Source organism: Notechis scutatus, chromosome 1, assembly GCF_049901735.1.
Source record: "Notechis scutatus isolate UNSWTSFEM ecotype Mainland chromosome 1, rNotScu1.2, whole genome shotgun sequence".
Taxonomy (NCBI): domain Eukaryota; kingdom Metazoa; phylum Chordata; class Lepidosauria; order Squamata; family Elapidae; genus Notechis; species Notechis scutatus.
Window position 1 is genome coordinate 58,550,180 of NC_142009.1, and position 25,867 is coordinate 58,576,046.

General features: G+C 36.4%; 1 protein-coding gene across 2 annotated transcripts in view; it reads right to left on the reverse strand.

The window, feature by feature from the left end:
- The window catches only part of TOGARAM2 (TOG array regulator of axonemal microtubules 2), a 61,740-nt gene extending 39,814 nt beyond the window's left edge, over positions 1–21,926 (reverse strand). The window contains exons 1-4 of one of the 2 annotated variants that reach the window (XM_087965138.1): positions 21,791–21,926; positions 10,212–10,343; positions 1,730–1,996; positions 387–613 (exon numbers count right to left, since the gene is read on the reverse strand). In XM_087965138.1, the coding sequence (XP_087821264.1) occupies positions 387–613; positions 1,730–1,996; positions 10,212–10,239 (522 nt within the window). In that variant the 5' untranslated portion in view covers positions 10,240–10,343; positions 21,791–21,926. Of the gene's footprint in view, positions 1–386; positions 614–1,729; positions 1,997–10,211; positions 10,344–16,022; positions 16,289–21,790 lie in introns of those variants that run through there. The other variant, XM_087965144.1, reaches the window with a different exon arrangement.
- Between the last annotated feature and the right edge of the window lie 3,941 nt (positions 21,927–25,867).

Below are 25,867 nucleotides of genomic sequence, written 5' to 3' on the forward strand. Positions count from 1 at the left end.
TAATAAGTCTTCCTAAAGATAAGAGCAGTTCATTTATGTATGTATACAACTACTGGGAGAGGCAGTAAGCTTTCTTTTAAAAGCAGTTTCAGATCACTGGTCTGAACTACTCCTTCTATGATTAATTTTTTTTCCTAATCTTGGATCTCATTAGAACCTGCTCATTTTGTTCCTTGAATATAATTTTTTTGCTATTTTTGGAACAATGCAACTTGATTTTATATAACTCACACATTCAAATCCTCAATTTTAATAGCAGATGTATAAAGTAAAGGAAGTTATTCTAAAAACAGAATAACAGAGTTGGAACATAATTTGGAGGTCTTCTAGTCCAACCCCCTGCTCAAGCTTCCATTTCTTAAGCACAGGCAATATATATTTTATACCTGCTGGGTGGATGTTAATTTTGGATTATCCTCTTCAACCTGTAAAGAGTCTGAACCATTCTCTCTAACTTGTTGCTCAGTTTCTTGAGCTCTGTTGGTCTCTGGGGTGTTCAGTATGCTCTGAATAGGAGGCATGGGCTTGGAAGTGACCAGCAGTCTTTGAGAAGCAGATCTGGAAACAGCTGGTTTCAGGGCAGGTCCCTTGGGAACAGCTTTGTCCAGCAAGCCTGCAAATACAAAAGATAAAAAACATGGCTGTAGAAATATTTGCAGACTAATGTCAAACTTCAAGGCAGAGTGTCTCAGCAGCACCAAACTGATGGAATTGTCACTTGTTTTCCAGATCAGTTTTGACCATCGTAGGGTTATTGTCAACACCAGGAAATGCCCTGAATAAGTGCATGGAGCATTCTTATCCTGCAGTTATCTCTATGCATACAGAGATCAAGGTACCAGGTTAATCCAACTCCTACAATAATTATGAACTTCCAGAAATGAATTCAAGAAACAGTTATATCCTGTTTCTGAATAAGTAGCAACTAGGCCTTTCTCCTAACTGAACTGTGGAAAGAAAGATCATTACCTTTCACAATTAATTCAAAAACACAAGATCTAATGGTATGCTATACCTAAAACAATGAAAAGGGATCTAGTAAACTGGGCCTTTAAAAAAACCTTGCATCAGGTGTATTCAAACTCACAGGCTGGGCACATAAGTCAATGCAAGAAAGAGCCCAAATTGGTAATTCTATCTACTGCATTTGCATTCCATCTAATCCATTTACAGGATTTGGTAAGCATTACTCTCATTTCAGTTGAAGCAACAACTTTCAGGTTGATTTGAAAATAGTTGGTGTGCAAAATGGCTCTCAGTTGCTTTCATATTGAGGTCAGTAAATCAAATCAAATCTTTACTGCAATCATAGACCAGCATAATGAAGTCAGTATGTTTATGGCATCACCCGTTAGACTATTGGTGAAGAAACCGGCACTAAACCCCACATATTATCCAACACCGTTCTTTAAACTTTAAATAAATCCTTCATCATTTTGGTCTAGTTGCCTTGCAGATATTGTTGCCAGATTGATAATTGTATGTACTAATGGCAGATTTTAATTACTCTGTATTTCTTCTGTCTAATGATGTAGCTTACCTGAGCTTTAGACCACGGAGCCAATGATTCAAGAATTATGGTTTCACTGGGTAGTTATTCTGGCTCAGCCTCCAGCCATAAAATTAGAATAATGACAACTTATCCAAACAAGGCTGAAAGCTATACTTGATTTATAGCAATTATATATAAAGGTTACAGATAATGTTTTCTTACAAGAATTCATCATACCTTTTTTTGATGCCAGTAGGCCTTCGGACATTCTTCTTTTTTTGAGCTTATCCTTGATTTGAGCAGTCTCCATGGCTGCACTGTTGATTTCCAACTCACTGAGACTGTACTTTGGCTGGGCATTAGGTATCTGTGAAGAGCCATTCATGACTGTGCTGTCTGGATTCTTCTGAAGGCCATTTCTACTATCCCAGCTCTTCAGAGAAGAAACATTTGAAGGTTCTCCTTTGTTTCCCCATAAACATGATTGTGTCTTTAAAACTGATGCTGTGGAACAATTTAAGCAGAGCAGCTTAGTTATTCAGGCTGAAATTTACTTCTCCAGAGAACTAAAAGTCTGTAGAGATTCTCAGTCATCTCAGTCATGGTTGTCCCAAAGGTGCTTTTTCAGGAGGCAACTGGATGTTCTTGTTTTTTCTTTAAAGACGTTTCAGTTCTCATCCAAAAAGCTTCTTCATCTCTGACAGGATAGTGGGGAATGGAAGGATTGCAAATGACCAGCTGTCTGCAAGGAATATAAATCCTTCCATTCCCCACTATCCTGTCAGAGCCAAAGAAGCTTTTTGGATGAGAACTGAAATGTCTTCAAAGAAAAAAAACAAGAAAGTCCAGTTGCCTCCTGAAAAAAGCACCTTTGGGACTCCAGATAACTAGGAAGTCAGGAGGTTGACTAAGAATATCAGATGCAAGGATAGTTCCCTAGTCAGATGCAAAGTAAAATGTAGCTTCTCTTCCTTCTGCAAAAGTCTGCATACAGTAATAAAAGTCTGCATACAATAATAAAAAAAATAGCTTATTGTGCAAGGATGGGGGGGGGAAAGAGTTACTGAAAGGTCTTACAATTTGAAGGGCTATTGAATGGGATAAAATGAATACTATCTGAAGAGGGCGGAGCTGGTGTCACGATGATACGGCATGCGATCTTGGAGGTCTGAGATCGCTGCCGATATCTTTGCTCCTGGACGGTCCAAGTGGATCTAAACCGTCCCGAAGAGATGGTGAATGTAAAGAGCGCATCCTGTCGATCCCAGGGATATCGCAAAGTCCCTGGTAGATCCAGGAGAAGCTCTTTTTGCCAGCGGCAAAGAGGCAGCCATTAAAGCTGCTGAAGTTGGGACAGCTCTGAAACAAAAGAGAACGAAAAAGAAAGTGTGCCGGTTTGGTGAGAACTTTTCTTTATTTAAAGATTTGAGAGGACACCCTAAGGGAAAGAAAGAATCTGTAAAAGTTTTTTGACAGAAGTGAATAAGTGGCGATTTTAAACAGGAATGTCAAAGTAATATTTTTATTTTTTTTTCTTATTGCTGATGATCCTATATTTCGAAACTGGAGTGGTTTTTTCCTTTTTTTTAAAAATCTACTCTTTTCTTCCCCTTTTTGATTTTATAATATATTAAGCCAGAGACTCCCTTTTAGTCTTTTTTTTTTAAAAAAAATATTTTCTTCCTTTTTCAACTAATTCTTATTATACTCTGCCGGAAAAGGAGGGGGAAAGTGAAAGCTAAAGAAACTTTGTAACACTGCCAACTAGAGCCTTGAAAATACTCTACTTTTCCTTTGACCAGACAAAGCTAAGAAAGAATTGAGACTTTTTTTCAAGGACACTGCTTGTTTGATAAGATAGAGGGAAGAGCATGGGAGAGTATTATTGCAGGTGCTCTTCTGGGTTTCTATCAACAGTTGGCGTCTGGTGTTGAAACCTAGGGAAAAAAAGGTGGTTTGTTTTTGGAGAAGAGAGTTATAATAAGAGCCTTGGATAATTAAACAAAGTGCAGTGTGCTCTTTTTACTTTTTCTAAGTTGTGCTATCCCTCCTCACTAGCTTTATTTTATTTCATTTTATCTTTTTTTTTTTTTTTTGCAATAGCTATTTGGATCTTTGGCTTTGTTGGAGCTTGTCTTTGTTTTTTGTTTTTCTTTGGAAGTCCAATCTCTATGCTTGCTTTTTATCTTAAAGGGAAAGCTTTAGTATTAATGTTTCCCCTTTTTTAAGGGAATAGCCTTTTTTTCTCCTTTCCTGGTATTTTTGTTTTTTCATCTACCTTTCTGGTTTATTTTTATGTACTCTTTTCTATTTGAGACCTCTCAATTGGATTAAGGTGTTGAAGAACCTGAAGAATTTTTCCTTTCCTTTTATTTTTTTTTCCAAGCCTTTTTCTGCATCTAACCACCGATTGGATTAAGGTATACAAGAACCTGAAGAAATTTTGTCCTCTTTTTCTTTCTTTTTTCTTCTTTTTTTATCATTACTATTTGGTTTCTTTTTTCTACTATTTTTACTTCGAACTACAATTGGTTATTTCACAATTGGATTAAGGTTTAGAAGAACCTGAAGATTTTGAATTGCTTAAAATGAATAGGAAACTAACAGCTCCTGGTTCTTCAACTTCTACTTCCTCCTCTCCACCATCTGGAGGACAACATTCAATACAGACAATGTTAAAGCAAGAAAAAGAACAAGAAAAAGTGACTCTGCAGATGATTATGCAAGGAATTCAAAATATTCAAGCAAGATCAGAGAATATTGAAAAGAGAATAGAGAACATTGAACAAAGAACAGAGAACATTGAACAGAGAACATTGAACAAAGAACAGGGAAAACCGATGAAAAAGTGGAGAACATCCAACAAATGATGTTGACGTATGATGAGAGATTCCAAAAAAATGAAGAAGAAGATAAACAAAGAGACAAGAAGATTGGAGATATTGATAATACATTAACAGTGGTTGAACAGGATAAAAATGGTATGTTGAGATGGGAGATGGATAGATCAGAATTCTATCTTAGATTCCAAAACGTAGAGGAAGAAAAAGGACAAAATCTAGCTGAGATAATGATAGAAATACTGGCTGAAGCTTTGGAAATAATTCAAGAGAAGATGATGGATGGAATAGATGAGGTTTATCGAGTTTTTTCAAAGAGGCAGAAAAAGAAATCTCACTAACTGAATTCCAAGAGGACTGCCAAATGGCGATTGAAAAAGAAGAAGGTGCGGTAGGTGGAAAGGTGGAAGCCAAAGAACCACGTGAACCAAGATCTACGAGAGCTGCTAAACCTAACTACAAAATATAACCATGGAAGAGAAAAAACTGATTACAATTAATATAAATGGACTTAACTCAGCCGTTAAAAGAAGGAAAACCTTTCATAAATTAGAGAAATTAAAATTTGATATAATTTGTCTACAAGAAGTACATATTAAAAAACAATATGAACAATTGTTGATACAGCCAAAATTAGGGAAAATATTTACTTCCTTGACACAATGTAAGAAAAGAGGAGTGGTTTTATATATTAAAGAGACCATCCCAGCAAAATTGATTTATACCGATGATGACAGAAGAATATTAATGGTGGAAATAATGGACAATAATACGAAAACACTCCTGATTGCAATCTATGCCCCGAATGACAAACAAGAATAATTCTACAAAAAATTACATATGAAAATAATTGAACTGGACTATACTTATATTGTTATGATGGGAGATTTCAATGGAATTGTAGACAATAAATTGGACTATACAGCACAGAAAACAATAAAGCAAAACAGAAAGACTCTCCCTAAATCTTTTTTTTTTGAAATGGTAGATGAAATAAATTTAAAAGATACATGGAGAGAAAGAAATGCCAAAACTAAACAATACACCTTCTATTCAAATAGACATGGTCCAGAATAGATATGATATGGATGTCAACAGAATTAATAACTAATATTCAAGAAATAAATATTGAAACAAGTATTTGGGCAGATCACAATCCAATGACAATTAAATGGAAAGGACAAAAAAGAAGGTCTAGATGGATGTTAAATAATACTATTTTAAAGGAAAAAGACTTCACACAGTGGATGGAGAAAGAATTGGCTTTTTTCTTTAGAGAAAACAAAAAAGAAGATACATCAATTCAGAATGTATGGGATACAATGAAGGCATATGTTAGAGGCTTGATAATAGACTATACAAGGAAAAGAAATACTATGAAAAGATTAGCCTCTAAGGCCTTAGAGGATGAGTATAAAAGACTTGAAAAAGAGCTACAGAAAATGCCACAGAAAAAGGACATCAAGCTAAAAATGGATATAGTTAAACATAAAATGGGTCAAATAGAAAAAGAAGAATTAGCACAGAAAAGTAGAGGTGCTAAACAGAACTACTTTGAAGACGCAAACAAACCAGGTAGATGGTTAGCATACAAATTGAGAAAGGAGAAAGAATCAAGGAAAATATTGCAATTAACAAATGACCAAGGCCAAAGAGAAGAAGGAAATCATTCGAGACTTTTATGGGAAACTATATATGCAAGAGAATATTGATGAGGAAAGAGTTAAACAGTACTTACAGAATGCTAATTTACCTCAGATACGTAAAGAGATTGAAACAATGTTAGAAAGCAATATAACGATGATGGAGTTAACTGAAGCACTCAAGAAGCAAAATAATGGAAAGGCACCAGGCCCAGATGGACTTCCGGAAGAATTTTACAAAACATTACAAATATCGTTGAATCTTCCATTGCTAGAAGTTATGAATGAAGTAATGTTAAAGAAGAAGATACCTAAATCATGGTCAGAAGCCTATATTACACTTATTCCAAAAGAGGAGGCTGACCCATCACAAATTAAGAACTATAGACCCATTTCTCTACTAAATACAGATTATAAAATCTTTGCTTCAATATTCGCAGAAAGACTTAAAAAATATCTAAATAATTTTATTCATCCTGATCAAAATGGATTTCTGCCAAAGAGACAAATCAAAGACAATATGAGAGTAATCTTGGACACCTTGGAATACTACGAGGCACATCCTGAAAAACAAATGGCTCTGATATTTCTAGATGCACAGAAGGTATTTGATAATGTGAATTGGCAATTCATGTTATTACTGCTGGAACAGATGGGCTTCGCTAGAAAAATTATTCAAGCAATAGAAGCTATATATTATAAGCAAACGGCAAAGGTAATGATAGAGGGAGAACTGACAGATTCTATCAATATAAGAAAAGGAACAAGACAAGGGTGCCCACTATCACCTTTGTTGTTTGTGTTAACTTTGGAAGTGCTAAACAGAAATATTAGAGATGAAAAGAATATAAAAGGAATGAAAATCAAAAAGGAAGAATTTAAGCTGCAAGCATTTGCAGATGATCTGGTTTTCATCTTAGAAGACCCTCTAGAAACAGCACCAAAATTGATAGAAAAGATAGAGACATATGGAAAGGTGGCTGGTTGGAAAATAAAGATAAGACAAAGATCTTGACAAAGAATATGCTATTAAGACAAAAGGAAGAACTGGCAGACCTATTGAAAATTCAGGTCACGAATAAGATCAAGTACTTGGGGATATATTTGACAGCAAGATGTAGTACACTAAAAGAGAATAATTATATCAAACTTAAACAGCAGATAGCGCTAGATCTAGCGAAATGGGAAAATTTACAACTGTCACTAATAGGGAGAATTTCAACAATCAAGATGAATATATTACCCAGAATTTTATATTTGTTTCAAACAATTCCAATTAGGCTTGGAAAAGATTACTTTGAAGATTTAAATAAAATTGTGTTGAAATATATATGGCAAGGTAAGAAAGCGAGAATAAAGTTAAAACTTTTGCAAGATGCTAGAATTAGAGGAGGATTTGGTTTGCCTAATTGGGAGTTGTACTACCAAGCTACAAATCTGATGTGGGTTAAGGCAGGGGTCCCCAACCGCCGGTCCGCGGACCGGTACCGGTCTGCGAACAAGTCTTACCGGGCGCTGGTTGCTGGGCGCCGCCATCTTTTTGGTAAAAAGTGCTTCCGGTGAGCTTTTCCAGGTAGAGCTCACCGGAAGCACTTTTTCATCAAAAAGATGGCGGCGCTTACACTCGTGAGCTTTTCGGGTAGAAAGCCATTTCTACCGAAAAAGCTCACGGGCCTATGCCGCCATCTTTTGACGAAAAAGTGCTTCCGGTGAGGTTACCGGAAGCACTTTTTGTCAAAAAGATGGCGGCGCTCAGTTGATGCCGGACTGCGCGGCGCCCAGCTGATGCCGGTACCGGGCAGCGGCATCAAAAGGTTGGGGATCACTGGGTTAAGGAATGGATAACACTAAGAAATACTAGATTGTTAACATTAGAAGGACATGATTTGTTGTTGGGGTGGCATGCTTTTTATGGTATAAAGGAACTAAAACACAGGGGTATTTTAGAAGACATTATATACGGGAGTCTCTGTGGTTAAACTGGGAGAAGATTAAAAGACAATGTTATTTGAAAATTCCAGTCTGGCTATCGACTATTGAAGCATTTTCTTATCCTATAATATACAAAAAGGAACAAACAGTTAGATATGGTGAAATATTGAATGAAAAGGGTGAACTCAAATCTATACAAAAACTAGAGGAACAAGATATAAAGATGAATTGGTTTTCATATGTGCAAATACATTCAAGGTATGATAAAGATTCTAAAATGGAAGGTTTCTATGATAAATTGACTGATTTAGATAAGATTTTGACAGGTACTGATGAAAAGGTGATTAAAAATTGTATGGATATTTATTAGAAATTAAATTAGAAGAAGAACAAGTTAAAGAAACTATGATTGCTTGGGGGAAGAATTGTGGATATGGGATTGATTTAGAGAAATGGCAAAAATTGTGGTCTCAAAATTATAAACTGACAATGTCAACAGCATATAAAGAAAATTTGTATAAGATGTTTTACAGTTGGCATTTTCCCCCGACAAGAATAGCAAGAATGTTCAAGAATAAATCCGAAAAATGTTGGAAATGTCATCAGACACCTGGCTCATATTACCATATGTGGTGGACTTGTGCAGATGCCAAAAAATACTGGACTAAAATCCACATGTGGTTGGAAAAAATGACAAAAAACATATAGACTTGAAACCAGAGATATTTTTATTGGGAATTTTACCTGAAATATATAGTAAAGACTTGAAATATCTGATTGTAAATGTATTAACAGCGGCTAGGATTGTATTTGCCAAAAACTGGAAAAATGAGAAAACACCATCACAGGAGGAAATCATTAAGAAAATATTGGAATGTGCTGAAATGAGTAGATTGACATTTGAAATTAGAGAACAAGAGGATAAACAATTTTATAAAATCTGGGATCTTTTCTATCAATGGTTAGACAAAAAAAATACAGTAATGAAATATGTAGACTCTTAGAAAATAATAAATATATAAAGATGTATTTCTTTCTTATTATATCTACAAAATGATTTTAGGATAGATTTGGGATGATAATATGAACTGTTATAAAACAAACTAAGTAAATTATGATTATCTTGTAAAACATGAATGAATAAAAGTATAGTCAAATGATTGATTAATAATGATACTAAGGTATTTAATTTTTGATTGAAAATACGAGATTATATGCAATGTAATTGTAATTGAAGACTACGAAATGGAAGCACAAAACAATTTGTAAACCAACCGGCACACTGTATGTATACATATGGAAGATGGTTTGATGTTTTTATGTTTTGTTTGTTTATGTTTGTTTTTAAAAACCAATAAAAAATTTAAAAAAATGAATACTATCTAGAAATCAAAACAGCAATATCATAATGCCAATATCTCTATATAAAATTCGAATTTCTTTGTGTTTGTAATATGTTCCTGGTCTGAGAGCAGATCAGAATTATGCAGTATATTGTTGAACTGCTTCTGACAGGTTTTCCATGAGCTAGACTTAAATTTGTGGCACCAGTATAAAAGGCTCACGATTTCTGCTTCTCCTTCCAGTCTAATGTATTCTTCTTTCAAATTGTCTCAATACTTGCAAGTTCCTGTAAAATTTCACCCATATTATACTGATAATAGCTATCTCCTGGCTTTAGGTAATGCCAAGATTACTGCTCAAGCTGTAACACCTTGGAGATCTGTATGTACATAAAAGTCACTGAAATATGTGTGAACATACACACAAATTGGTCAATAAAAATTGCCAGCTCTACTGGCCATCAGAGAAAATCAGCTGAAGTCTCATTTCCTATTTACTGGGGTCCACCAAGCACATCCATTTCTAGGCTGCCAATCACACCCAAGGCAGTGTCCTCACCCTCATCTGTGGTCCTCCATCCATTTCCATGGAGCTGCAAAGTAGAATCAATGCTTCTACCTCTAGATGGCTTGCATCCAAATTTTAGTTTGGGAATGCTGCCACAATATATTACAACCTGAGTTTGATATTTTCCTATAAAATAAAATAAAAGAATAATAGAAGGGAGAAAAGAGAACCATCATTTGATAATTCTTCAATCTTGCATATTCCTTGCTTTGCCTCAGGTTGGCTCCACTTGGGAAAGAATTTTCAGGGAGGGAGCAGGAAACTCAATGTGTAAGCAGACTTCCATTCTGATAATTCACACAAAAAAGCAAAGGAAGGAAGGAACGAACGAACAAACAAACAAAGGAAAGAGGGAAAGTGGGAGAGAAGGAAAGAAAGAAGAAAGGTCTTTACCTGCCATAAAATCATCATGTGTTGCCATGGGCCTTGAAGAGCCTGAGATACCTGTACAGGTAAGGAGCTGCAACTTCTACTCCATTTGTCTGGACCCAGAACTGTTGCTTCTTTCCCAGAATATATCAATTTCTGCATGAAAGGACAGCATAATCTTTATGACTATTACATTCTCAACTGCCAGAGAATTTTTGAAATACATAATTGTTGCTATCAACTATTTTGACTTAGCCATAAACTGTTGCCACCATTAAATATTTTAATAGAAAGTAGTGCATAAATTTATGACATATAAATAAAGAACTGAGAATTGCTTCATACATTTTAAAAAAACCTACACAAAAATAATCTTTCTATTTAAAAATCATGCAATTGCCATATTGAGTGAAATAGTCATATGAATTATTAATCAAGTTGTAAATACAGAATAGGAAGTTCGTCTTTAGTATGGATGACAATAATTCTCCAGTGGTGGCAGGATATGGAATTCTGTGATAAGTAAATGTGGATGTGAAACTGAAAGTTAGATGGGTTGCTTGCTTGCAATGAAGACATTTTATGTTGCTTCGTGGAACCTGATAAATCAGAAACTCTTTTGGTTGATATTGCTCAGAGATGACAACTAAGAAGTTTGCCTGTACTTGGCTGAGAAGTCTGATGATGGTGGAGCATGTAACACCTCAAAAACAGCAGATTTATAATTATAAATGTTCATAAAAGACTAAGACAAAAATAACATCTTCAATTGGTATTGTACAGGAGATATGACAGTAGAAATAGCTACAAAGGTACATACACTGGTAACTTGAGCTACTCTAGTGGACTCTAGGTAGAGTCACCTTTGCTCTTTGCCTGAGGTTGCAGCTGAGCAGAACATAAGAGTCAATGTGTTGAATGAGACACCAGCCAAGAAGCTTCTTCAGCTCTGACAAGACAGTGGGGAATAGAAGGATTTATATTCCTTGTAGACAGCTGGTCATTTGCATCCTTTTAGAAGGTTGTTGAAGCACTTGGAGGTTATCTGACCCACACCTTTGAATGGTATGGGAGTAGGAATGGATTTCCAGAGAAAAAATTGCAGATTACAGGAACCAGGAGCACTACTCAGGTGATCTGAGGACACAGATAAACCTCCAAGTGCTTCAACGACTCCCTAAAAGGATGCAAATGACCAGCTATCTTCAAGGAATCTAAATCCTTCCATTCCCACTATCTTGTCAGAGCTAAAGAAGCTTCTAGGATGAGAAGCAAAATGTCTTCAAAGAAAAAACAAGAAAGTCCAGTTGCCTCCTGAAAAAGCACCTTTGGGACAGCCATGTCCAAAATCTCTACAGACTTTCAATAGACATTGTATTATTAGTTTTAGATGATGGCTATTAGTAATTGAGTCAAAGTTTTTGCTTTTGACCTATAGTGCCTGATGCAATCTGGAAACATAAGAAATTGAAGGTGGCCTTTCTTCTCATAGAACCAGATAGTCACTAAGATCAACAGAAGAGGCCATACTGCATCTACCTATCCATCTGACTGTTAAAGACAAATATGCCTTTTCTGCAGTGGCTCTTCCTCCTTGTCATTCAGGAGACAACCTATCTCTTAACTACTTTGTTAAAGACTAATGTGTGAATCCAGTTTTTTCTTTCCCTTCCATATTTTTAATGTGTTTATGCTTAGTAGCCTATTATTTTATGTTATTATGCTTCATATTTATTTTTCACTGGATATAATGTTTACAGTTGTTGACATAAGGGATATAAAATCTGCAAATGAATATTACTTTAATATACATTCTTACAAAGTTTTCAATCAAGAACCATTGCATCAAGAATTTTATAGAAATGCAAAGTCCACAAGATCACTAGGTCACAATCACCACATTTCTGTTGGAAATGCAAAGCAGGTCAATTTATGTCCATTTTCAGAAAAATAAAATTTATGGGGTCCTCTCTGCACTTGATTATTTTCATTATCTAATTAGGTAGTACCATCAATGTTAGCAGTGGGTGTTGCTCTCTGTTTATATACAGAATATGTCAGTGTTGGTAGAAGTGTCCTTGGTACTGTAGTTCCCTGATTAGGTTATTGTTTATTGTTTGTTTCTCGGAGTTGGTTGTTCCTTGATTGGAGCATTGTTTACTGCTTGATTGTTGGTCTGATATTAATAATAATAGCACTTAGATGTATATACCACTTCACAGTGCTTTGCAATCCTCTCTAAGTAGCTTTCAGAGTCAGCATATTGTCCCCAACAATCTGGGTCCTCATTTTACTGACCTCAGAAGGATTGAAGGCTGAGCCAGTGAGAATCAAATTGCCAAACTGCTGGCAGCAGCAGTCAGCAGAAGTAGCCTGCAGTACTGCATTCTAACCACTGTGCTGGATGTTTCTCTCTGCTTAGCTGAGTATTGATTGCTGATGAAGAAATAGTTTGTTTTCTTTTTTAGCTTTTTGATTGTCTCACTTGAATGGGATATATTTATCTCCACGTGCCTGTTGATGGCTTCTTTGTATGAATGCCAGGCTTCCAGGAATTTTCTAGCATTTGGGACTTAAATGTATCTTGGTTTGGGATGCTCAGTTGAAACCATGGTGAAGTCTGTCCCTGTACTATGCAATTAAGGAGTTTTCATGATGTCTCTTCGTTGCTAGTTTATGTTCATGGATGTGCTCTTCTAGTCTTCTATCTGTCCTACGTAGTGGCTATTACAGTCCTTATACTGTAGATAGTAGATGACTCCTGTTTTTTTATGGCTATCCTTTTTCATACCATGTTGTAGTAGTGGGTTGAATGATCCATTTTGTTGTAGAGGTTTCTACAACATCTTCCAAACTATTCCAATCTTCCAATCTATTTCCTTTTCCTGATGTTTAGGGTTGCTGTTGTCAGCTTATGCTGATCTAAAAAGTATTCTTAGACAGCCTCTCATGTGGGAAGTTGGGCTGTTACTTTGGTAGTGGAGCACTTGGCTAGTGTGGATGGTTTTACATAAACTTTACTAAACAGCCATTACTTCTGTTGATAAAGATATCCAGGAAGGTCAATGTATTGTTTTCTTCTTCTCTTGTGAATTATATTCTTTTGAAGATGATGTTGTTTGTTTCAGGTGTCTTTACCTTTAGTCGTTCCCATTTTATTATGGTAAAGGTGTTGTTTCAACATATCAATCCATACTTTTGATGGTATGTGTGAGACTGCTACAGTTTCTACATGCTCTATTATGGTCTCTGCTATGAGTCCTGAGAACAGTGATCCCATGGGTGTTACTCTGATTTATTGGTATATTTGTCTGTCAAATTGAAAGTGGGTAGTAAGGCAAAGGTTGATAAGGTCCATGATTCACAATCCATAAAATTTATTAGTAGACAATATTGCATACATCAAGACTGCTCCAATACATTTTTCTGTCTGAAGCAAACAAGAAGATACTCTTTTCCATTCATCCTACAGATAAGTAGTTGAATTTTATTACTGACTCTTGTTTGGAAAAAACACCCTTTTGCAACTGAGGGCAGAAAAATAGCTTGGTGAATATTAGACAAAGTGCCTGAAAAATACATGATTCTGCCCTCAAAGTGAGGTTGCTATCTGGGGGCTATTGCCACCATTCTCCAGCGTCTTTCACTTAAAGCAACCAATTCACTCTATCTAATGACCCAGATATAAATCATGCTTTCTTTAAGAATAAGTAAGAGCAGCAAGAAAGTGATTGTTTCATGACAAGATGACACTATTATTGCATTCTTTCTCCTAAGTCAGATTTACTATAACAGGTTTGCCTGATATGAGCCCCAGATTTGCACTAGGGTTATGAAATGCCTAACACAAAAGAACCCACTAAAAATTGCCACCAAACTAATTAGTAATTGGCAGGAAAGAAACCTCCTTAAATGCCCAAGGAATCATCAAAAATCAGTATTGAACTGACTTGAATGCAACTTAAATTAATTCATGTTTAGTTGTAGTTGTATGACTCTTCCACTTTATTAAAAAGGCATGAAAATAGATGGGTGGAAGAACCCTGGGGAACCCAAAAACATGGCAAAAATAACATGTGATGATTTCAGAATAAATGCCAAATGTCCCTTGTGAAAGTGGTCCACATGCAGCATTTGCTTAAAGAGACTAAATTCTTTGGATATTAGAGTATAGAGTATAGAAAGAGCCTGTAATGTATATTTCAATGAAGGACAAGCATGATTATTATAAAAAGTATCTTAATTCCACAGTTAAAAAAAGAGACATTTCCACAACAAATCAACCTGATCAATCATTGCAAGGGGATTGGCTTGTGAAGACAAAATTTGGAAAGACAAATTGAGTGCTTCATGCTTGCTTAAACCATGACAATAGAATAGGAACCTGGGATGGAACAATAAGTATTGATTCATTCTTCCAATAAAAATGAAATATTGAGAGTGCTTCTATGTATGTCTCAACATGAAGTCAGCCAATTAACTATGAATTTGGATATAATTTATTTATCCATTTATCATGCTATAACCTGACAGCCATTGCTTAGGCATCTTCTCTGTGCAAGATTTCTTCTCTTTAGCACTCTGCTCTGTGAATCACTAAATTTGATCATATGAAGGATTAAATAAGATAGTGTCAAATGCCAAGACAAATTGAATGTTTCATGCTAAAAAAAATACCTGCACATTTTATAAAGGAAACTTCTGCAATGGAAAGTTTCTAAACGATCAAAGTTCCCATATCTCTTCTTCAGTCTTAAGGATATGGTCACACTTCAAAGAAAATCATTTATTTGTAAGTGGCTCATCTTTTTTTATTCTTTAAAGTAGGTTATGAGGCTTTTTAGGGATCAGTGACATTCTCAAAAATAAAGGTAATTCTAGAACTAGCACCTGTGCTTTTTGATTGATTGATTGATTAAATGTTAATGTAAAGATCCAAGTGGCACAGAAAGCCTTTAAGTACAAAAGGAGATGTCCAGGGTGAGGACTGGCTATAGAAGATAATCAGGTTGAGCCTAAGGGAAGGGTCAAATGCATCATAACTCATGAGTCACTATGTGCCTGCAAAAGATCTAAGTCCATCCACATTGAATGCCTCTCTTATTTCCTGCTTATTTCTCTTGACCATTAGTTGGTCAGATTATTGTAGATAGCTTAAACTTGCAATAAATCTTTATGGTCATTTGAACTGCCTGAATCTCCTGATTTCCCCTATCTTTTTAAATCCCTTTTGGTAGTATTTTGGCTAAAAATTCCAGGTCAGCTTATCTGCAGGTGTATTTATATACAAGTATGTACAGGATACAGTATAATGATACTTTTGAAAAAGGTTACTATATATACTTTCAGATAAGCCCATCCATTGATACGGCAAACCTAATTTTTAGGATATATTTTGGCCCTTATGATTCTTGATCTATTCATGAGTATATATGGTATGCTCAGCCTGGAGAAAAAGAAAACAAAGAGAGAAAGAGACATTCCTGGATGACCCTCACCGAGAAAAGGGAAAAGAGACATTCTTTGGAAGCAAAACAGCCCAGAGCTTATTTAAAAAGGGAAAAGATACATTCTTTGGAAGCAAAACAGCCCAGAGCTTATTTAAAAGAATTTATAATATAGGAGAATAGATTTTAGGGAATATAAATACCTTCTAGATGGTAAAATCCTTGTGGCATACAAAGCTACCAGGAACAGGCTGAATGGGAGACTAAGCACCACACAACCAACATTGGAAGCAAAGTTACTCAGCACAACCCCCTTTTCACATTGTGTATAATTGTGTAAATTTGTAAATACCTTTTGAAATGCCCAGCTAGAGTTTTCATGACTTACCATTCTTTCAAAAAAAAAAAAATATATCAAAGCATAGAATTATTAAAAATGCAAACTCAGCCACAAAAATCCATTATATCAAAAAACTTATAGTAGCATTGAAGTACCGTAGAATCCAGTAATGTTACTTATTCAAAGCTTTCCCATAAAGGAAACTGTAACCTTGTTTATATTCTTAATTCTCCAAGAGCTCCCAGAGCAAATGATTCTTTAGAAGGGTAGCTACAATAAGACTTTGCATAAAGCAAGTTAATCACAGAGTAACTATTGTTGAGACTGATTGTAAGCAGAAGCATGAATTTGAATAAGGGAGGGGAGGAGAGGTTGAGTGGTTTTGAATCCAAACACTCACTTCTCACTGTAATTTGACATGTCTATGGAGCGGCAACTTTAGGACATTGCAAATTATTTAAACACCTTGCCCAATGTTTTCAGAGTACATATTGTTACTGTCTCCATTAGAGTTGTGGCCAAGACACACGGATTTCTGAAAGGTGACTGATGATGGATTGTGTAACAAGCTTTCACAGTTAAACAAAGAGGCAAGGACAGAGAGTATATTCTCATTCATTCTTCGTAGGGACCGTGCAATCAATGACATGCTTCTTTTCATTTCAATGACTTTTAGATCAGAATCTTGTCATGAAGACGCTCATGATGGGAACAACTTTCATTTCCTCTCATTGCCCATTTCAAAATTAAATCAGTCTATGAGTTGGAGTGTTTGTTCTTTGTGAGAAGGAAGACTGGTTCAAACACATACATTCTTTCTTATTATTTCAGTATTTAGTAATGATATACAGGTATGTTCACCACAAATACAGGCCCATCATAGGCTGAATATCAAGTCTCTCTATTCACTTTCTGGTTTTTTTTAAAGCCACTCCCATTGTATTGGATATGTATTTAATATAGTTCCTCAAAGCTGAGCCAGACATACCAGTAAATAGGCAACTATCTCAAGTGCAGGCTAGTTACATATTACATTTTATTTATTTATTTATTTAATTTCTATTGCCATCCATCTCAACCAAGTGACCCTGGGTGCCAAACAATTCTAAAGCAATTAAAACCAGTGCAAAATAATTATAGATTTTGAGTAGAGAAAAGGGGAGAGATTTGGCAATTAATATAAAAAGTGAAGAAATACAGTAGAACCTCTGGCCATGACCATAATTCGTTCCATAACTTTGGTTGCAACCCAATTTGGTCATGACCCAAATCTAATTTTGGAAATTTGGTGCTTACAAAAAAAATGGCACGGAAGGGGAAATTGTTTGGAACCTGATTTGGTCCTGGTCAGAAACGTTCATGATCAGAGGTTCTACTATATTTACATTTTAAGTCTGGCTGGAAAACCTTTCATATTCTAAATTTTAGTATTTGAATTTACCATTGAAACACTGGAAGCAGTGAGCTCTTTGTGCTTTGCATTTTGACATCTGCATGAGTGAAACACTTTTTGTTCTGAGCTAAGGTATACAATGAAGGTCAGCACAAAAAGCTTCTGAACCTGATTTCATCACTTTGTCTATCAATGCTGAGGCATAGGCCTGCTGGCATTCAGCCCACCATTTACTTGAGGAACTACAGCATTATTTTAATTTGTCACTCCTCTGAGAGGTTTTCAGTTGGCTCTCTAAGAGTGGACTCGGAAGGAAGGGCAAAAATCAAGTTCCCACCTAATTATCCTTTCATTGCAAAAATTGGGCCATTTGTATATTACCTTCATGATTTTATTTTCCTACCTATTCCTTTCTGCATGACTCCACAAGCTGAAACCTCACTTTCTATGCCTCATAAATTCATGTTCATTAAATAATTTCCGCAATGGGCTAGATAGAGTTCACCTAAAAATATATTTCACTAACAATGAAAACTGCAGCGAGATCTCTTATTTTAACATTTAATCTCTCCTGATTATTTTATACTGAATGTTCTTGCATTGTACATAGGAGAATAAGATTTCGATTTTGGACATAGTGACTATAATCCAAGATAATAATAGGGAGACAGCTGTTTGCTGCTGAATGGATAAAGAGACCATCTGGCTACCAATTTTGCTTTGCAGATATGAACTGTCTGTAATAGCTGTGAACTCACTGAAAAGATAAGAAAAAAGGGGACTAAAATAAAATTGCATACCTTTCCAACTGGTTAAGTCCTATGAGTAGGCACCATCTCATATCTTGTGTAATGCTGCTGCTAATATAAATGTTAAACAAGCATAATAGTAGCCAGAATGTTGGCCAAGCCATACTAATCAATATAGCCATTACATTTACCAAGCAGAGGGACTGCTTTAGGGTTAACCTATAACGCATTGGCATGTAAAACTTTTTTTTAACTAAAGGGAGGGAATGAGGTGTACATGTAAAAAGAAAAGATGAGGAGATAGAACAGTCAAGAAAGAGGCAGAAAGAAACAGTTGAGCATTTTGAAACAGTATGTGTTCCAGAAAAATAATAGTCTATGATTCTATAGAAGCAGGCCATTGACCTTGGTTCTCCTCAAATGCAAATTGCATGTTTCTAATGTTATAAGAAAGTCAAGTTCCAACAGGTAAAAGCATTCAGAGGAAAAGGACATAACAGCAGTCTATGTAGGAGCTGAAGGCAGGATGAATCGTTCTCTGCTCCTCCCATTATTAATGAATAAAAGCCAAATATATTATGCTAGATGAATATATAGATATGTTTTACATTACAAGGAAGACGAACAAATGAAACCCATACTGAGTAATATACATATATTAGGACTAATCCAAATGACATCCAAAGCAAGCTTTTTTCAATGTTTTTTAACATAGAGATTTAGATTAACATAATGAAGAATCAGAAATCTTATTTATTTATTTTGGATTATATTTCCATAACCAGGACAGGGAAAACCCATTCCAACTTCTTGTCTATAAATGTGAGGACAGAAGTAATAATGCAGCTTTGGATCAAAGGAGTACAAGAGTCAAGATTATGGATCAGTAGTTCTGTTTTACAATTCAGAAGTAAGACTGGACAGAGTCCATTCAGACATCCTGGAAGAATTATTGCATGATTATGTTCTAATAACTCTAAAATAAATATGTATAGCCAAACTCTAAAGCACAGATCTGCCACTTTGGTTTAACCAGAGTACAAGAAAGAAAAAAGGTTGCCTGAGAAGTTTTTAGTTGGACTTTTATCAGGGAAGAGTGTGACTATGTCACACTTATTACGTGAGTGAACCAAGAAGGATCATCTCTCAGGTCTATAACTTCTGATTTTCACACATTTCGCAAAGCCAGAAGAGACCATTACAGAATGGTCAACTGCTTAGAAACAGCTAACCAGACTCACACTATTCATGAAAGATAGATTGATTAGTTGATTAAAAAGCTTGTCAATCTTAAATTGCTCAGACATTTTGTTGCTCCCCCTTACCATCAAAAAGAAGACCTTAGGGCTGTTTTACTTTTTTTGCCCACTTCTGCTTCTTATTTGCTTTTTGTACTTGGGGACAAGAGACTTTTCCCCTCTCTAGTTTCCCAAGTAATTTCTAGCATCAGGGCTGAGGAACATCTTCTCTGTGGTAGTAGCAAGCAGCAAGGCAATAATCCAGAGGGAGAAAGAGTACCAGCAAACATCTCTAATAATGTGCTGTGGGAGCGTCTGCTTCATACCCCATGAGGAGCTGAAAATCTTGGAGCTTTCTTGTCAATGGCAGGAGAATGGCCAAAAAATTCACAAGGATTTCCAGAAGGAAAGAACAAGCATTGCCTCACAGATCTTGCAGCCTCTATCTATGGGTCAAATCAGTTTCTCCACAGAGGGCCTGGGTTTTACAGTCTTTACTAGGGAGACTGCAAGATGCACAGAATAATACTTCAGTCTTCATTCAGGTCACTTATTATACTTATGCAGCACTGACACAACAGGGAATTCCAAAGAAACCTGGACTTTAAAATTCAAGAGAGAGAAATAGCACAGGAAGTAGAGATGGATGGGAAGTATTTTTTATTTATTTTTGATTTGCCAATTGTTTACAAGATAATAAGTATAAGTGTATACATAGTTGTGAATACATGAAATGGGTACATATAAGAAAAATAAAAGAAGAATAAGAGAAACAATAGGACAGGGATGGTAGGCACGTTGGTGCGCTATGCACGCCCCCTACAGACCTCTTAGGAAAGGGGTGAGGTCAATAGTAGAAGAATAGTAGAAGAATCTGGAGTTCCTTCATACACTTAGAATTCCTCAAGGCATCAGGTACAATAAGGCCACGATTATCAACTTTGACAACTTTAAGAATTCAATTCAAAGAATCCCCAGCAAAGTCATATGACTGAGAAATTTTGGGCTTTTGAAGTCCTCACGTCTTAAAGTTGCAAAATACTGCAGTAAAGTATGGAAAGCAAGAGACTTTGAGAAAAAGTATGGAAAGCAAGAGACTTTGAGAAAAAGCTCGAAGGATATAAGAATAGTAGGATTAGAAAGACATTCAGAGAAATCATTCCCAGGTTTAGACACAATAAGAAAGACTTGAATCTTTTGAAGAAAGCAGAAAACAAAGTGTGTTTACATTGCCAAGGTGCAACAAACAACAGATGAATGGCATTTCTGCCAAGTTTTTCAAACTCCTCAGTAAAAAACGAAAAACATTAATCCATGTTGTTGGACTATCAGAAATTGCAAAATTATTATTTTAGTAACACAGCCATCAAAACATTATTCAAATCTCTAACAAAAATAGGAAGCTTATGAGGTTTTTGGTAGAGCTTCATAGTTCAAAGCAATATAACTTAAATTACCCTTGTTTGTTTAAATTTTAGATTGCTTGAACTCTAATAGAAAGGAAATTGAAATTATCTACTTTTTTATTAGGAATTTTGGTACCATGGGCTGGAGACTCCTATGTTCTTCCCTTTACCAGAAAAAATGCTACAAATCATCCATAACACAAAGTATCTTCAGAAACTAGCTTTCTAGAGAGTTCCGGGGTTTCTACTTTTCATATATTTGATGAAAGCAATTGGACATATTTAAATAGATTTGATTTATTGAACATACCAAAGTAAATCGTGCATAATATTAATCCACTGTTGGTAAATTTGTTCATTACATAAAGACAAGAGCAAACAAACACTGCCTAATACAACTTATGAATATTAAATGAAGGTTCCACTGGAGCAAGCCCCTAATCCTGGATGTTGTAAGTCTGTTTTAGGATGGTTATGGACTTCAGCTTCCATAACCCTCAGCCACAGTAGACAAGCCCATATATGTATGTTTCCACCTGATGATTTTTCCCTCCAGAATTCCACCTCACCATCTATGAGATTTACAAAAAAATAAATAAAACTATTGGATGGCTGGTAAATTATTCTGAGATTATTTTCTGCCCTATGATCTACTATATTGTCACTCTTTTTTACAGGAGCCATTGCAAATTTTCAGCCACCAGAAGTAAGAACTTGTCATGTCCTCCTCAGCTTCAGTCCTACGTTACATTCTTACAGTACTCCTTATAAGGATCTTGTGGGTGGCCTTTTTTTCCAGTTTTTCAGAAATAGCTTCTCCTCTCTTTGGAGTGTTTGAATAGCCTCTCCACCTGGGTAGCCTAGTACTGGATCTGGAACAGCATTTTTTTCTTAACTAAAAAATAAATGCCAAATAGCTTAAGGGGCTGCATGACAAGTTCTACAGGCTGTGTGCTTGTGGCAGAGTAAACAGCCTTAGAGGAAAGGGCTGATCCCTTAAATAGCAGTGAAGTCAGTTCTTCTCACTCACCTGCTCTAGTCTTTTATGTCAGGATCCTGAACAAATATGCTGTGTGTGGCAGAGCCTCAGAAGGTGGGTACAAGTGCTTTCCTTTCCCCTTAATAATTTTGTCCTTCCTCAGTAGCTTTCAAAAGTTGTGGGTATCTCTTCAAGGCCAACCCTCTTTGGCACTAGGCTAATAAGCTTGCACTTGCAGGTTACACATGCAGGGCAGCAAACAGTGTCACCTACCATGAACAAACAAGGCTGCATAGCAACCATGTTTTCTAAGGAGTCTTGAGATGCCGGTGGCGTGAGGAAGAGATTTTGCTGGCCTGTTTCTCCTGGGGATTTGCATGATAAGCACTGGAGTGACCTGGCAGCACCATAATTCTGAAAAACTCTCAACAATAATAGGAAAGGGGATTGTGTGCACTTGGCCTTTGCTTCCAGGAGCCAATAACATGATCAAATGTACATTGCAAAGATGCATTCAATTCTCTAGGGGTGTGTGTGTGAGAGAGAGAGAGAGAGAGAGAGAGAGAGAGAGAGAGAGCTTTTGCTTACTGAGGGAACAAAATTGCCACCTTTCCTCATTCATGCTTTCTTTTAGATAACAATTACTGACTGGATAAAAATATTACTGAGGGAACAAATTGTTTTGCAATTCTCTTGTCACATATCTCACAAATAATCCTGTGAAGTAGATAATATGACAGATTGATGATTATGCCTCATTGAACCAGTGCTTACCACTTTTGCATAAAAATTTAGAATCAGGGAGCTGGGAGAGGTAGTAGAAGTTATCTAAGCTGGCCCCCTGCTCAGTTCAGTATATCTCTGGTAGATATTTATCCAAGCTCTGTTGGAAGACTTCTAGCAAAACTGACCTCCCTACCTTATATGGCAGTCTGTTTCACTGGCCGAGAGCTCATGCAGTGAGAAAGCTCCTCCTTGCATCTAACCTGAGCATCCTTACTTGTAATTTTAACCCATAGGTCCTGCCCTTTGGGATAGTAAGTCTTTCTTCTATGAGACAACATCCTTCTGCTATTTGAAGATTACTATCATATGACCCTCTGTCATTTCTTCTGGGGACTAAATGTACCTAATTATTTCATCTCCCTCTGAAATTGTACCATGACTGAAAATGCACATTATATTGTATAGTATTTTTTGTGGAAAAACTCTGGTAACTGGATTCCCACACAATTATGGTTGTTACTAGTGTAATTTCTGAATGAGAATGGAATGGATTTGGAAGACCAAACCCATTTCTTTTCAGATAACCCATAACTAATCTAGGTCTTTGTGCACTGTTTGTTGGTGTCATCTTATTTTCCTGGTTCACTTTGTTAAACCAACAATATGTGTGTCCTTTTTCTTTTCCATCATGTAACTGTTGTTTAACATCTTGGAAACCATTTTTGTGATCCATCCCCCATTCACCAACCCACTGAAATCAAAGTCACCACTGCATGGCAGCACAAAAGGCCTGAAAATCTGCTGAGCTAAAAACTCTGAAGTTTTTAATCATGGCAAGTTTTTTTTCCCTACATAGGCTCATAAACCAAAAATTTTCCATTTTGTGGCATGAGATACAAAACTTTTTCAATCATGTCATCATTGTTCTAGAATTTGCCCCTGAAAAAATCATCCCAGCCAGCCTTATTTGGCTGTTTATTTTTAAAGCTTATACCTTACAAATATATTATGTGAGGAAAAAAATGTAACTATCCTTCACAAATACACATCTGGGTATTTGCGCCTCTCCGAAATTAGTTCCTAGTCAGTCATTAGTGTTTGGCTGCTAGACTGATTAATTCTACTCGGAGAAATATATCAGAACTAACAACCAAAGAGAAAGTAATGTCATATAGTAGCTCTGTATTCAAATAAGTCATAGCAAGAATTCTTCTCTCATCCTGCCTCTCCACTCCCAGCTCCAACTGATAGTATTCTGCTATGGGTCCTTAAAAAGGGCCAGGCAACTTGATGGTTTTACATATTTGCATAGCAACACTGCTGACTTCACTTTAAAATACAACTTGCATTGATCTGAGCTATTCTGGCTCTATGAAGATTCTTGCAACATTCCCCCAGTGCCCAGGACTGTAGTTAAAGCTAGAGAAACAGAGAGAAGTTAAAATGGATTGTGCCCAATTCCCTCCTGTCTTCCAGCAGAACCAGTTGCTGCTAAGCACCTGCATTTTTTAAGCAACTGCTTTTGTGTTGAAAATATTTTTTTGTTGCTGCTGTTGTTATAAGGCAACCATCAATACCCTGTTCCTGACATAGTCAGTTCTCATTACTTGTTGTAGTTATTACATCGCCACATATATTGAATTAGTGAGTTTAAAACCACCTGGCAATGTATGCATCTGGCAACTCAAATGTTTTCCTTTTCTCTGTGCCTACAAATAACCGAAAAAGCACCATGGGTATTGATCTTTCAGGTACAAATCCATTTTAATGAACAAGAGAATTCGCAAATACGGCATCTGCAAATAACAAGAATTGCTTGTACCTGTTTCTAAAGATACATGTCTACTGTATACATTCTGCATATGTAATGAAGAAAAAGAAATCTAACCAACAAAATGGAGGCTGCACTCTTTTTCCTCCCTGTGTTTTAGACATGATCAGGGTAGAACTCAACTCCCCTCTTTGTCTAATCCAGTCAGACCCAAATTGACCCTCCCTGCCCTGCTCTGCAATCCCATCTAAACAGAAGAACAGAAGCCTCCTCACTGGCTCAAAGGGCAGCCAAGGGCAGCCTAATAAGGGAATTGCAACATAGCATTGTAAACTAAAAACCCCAATCAATGTGGTTACCTCAAGTCAAGTCCCATCCCTATAATAATGGGCTTCCTTAGCAGGTACAGGGACAAGTCTCTGCTTAGCTCCCTCAGAAGTTTCCAGAAAATCGGATTCGGATGCCTAGGATTTCCCACCTTGTAGCCCTCAACTTTTATTTTTAAAAAAATTGCTTTTCTTTCCAGCCCTTATTAAGGGATTAAAGGGTTGTAAAAAGGGAGCCATTGTGCAGGCTCCCTCTTTGTTTGTTTTTTTTAAAACAGGCACCTGATATTCAATGCAGTGCAATTATCAGCACAATAAACATGGCTCTTCTCCTCAGTGTTATGCTCTGTACTTCTGAATTTCCCATGACAAGTATCATCTCTTCCTCCACTGTAGCTGCCAAAGCAACTTGAATGATTATAGCTACTGGCAAAAGCATCAGCTTGCCAAAAATGTTGGCGTATCTTTTACCACCACAGGTAGCAAAAAGGCTTTAAATGTAACAGAGGGATGGCGCTTTGACAGCTTTATATGAAATGTTCCCTTCTCTCTCTCACACACACACCTCCCCACCATGCCCAGGTAAATGTACAGAAACCCAGACTGGGCAGAGAGTGGTTTATTATATTTACTTTGCATGTGGAGTATAGGGTGAGAGGATGTTTGTTGCTCTACAGTCTGTCGTCGTTTGGAACAAGGTAGTGATTTAATAAATTTTTACACTCTGGTGGCTCAGCTAGAGGGAGAGCATAGATTAACTCCATTTTCCTCGCCTGCTCGTCATTTTCCTCTCCGCGCTTCAGAGTGACTTGGAGGGACCGAAGAACAAAAATCCTGCTGTCAAAAGAATGCCTTCAGTGATCAGTGGCACTGATTACTTTTTAATTACCTTGCTGCTGGTTATAGGAATTGTTTTGTTTGCTCTGATAGACTGCTACTTCTGGTTATTGGGAGGTTCCTCCAACCTCCCAGTGTTTACTGTTATTTTAGATACGCGTTATATAGCCACTTAGCTTCTTTTAGTAGAAGTAAGGCTGCAATCTTATGTCTGTGGGTATGCATCGAGTGTTCTTGAATCAGTTAAGGCTGACTTGGAAACAGACATGCAGAGAATTTCACTCCTAATTAAAAGAAATAAACAATACCAGGAGGGAAGAATATTCATTCCATTTCTCATACCGCACACCCGTTTAATACATCTGGAGCACCAAAAAACAATGACATACCGTCGAAAGCCAAATGGAATCCTGCAGGGGAGATTGGGAAATGGTTGTGCCATCCTATTATGTAGCAAAGCAGGAGATA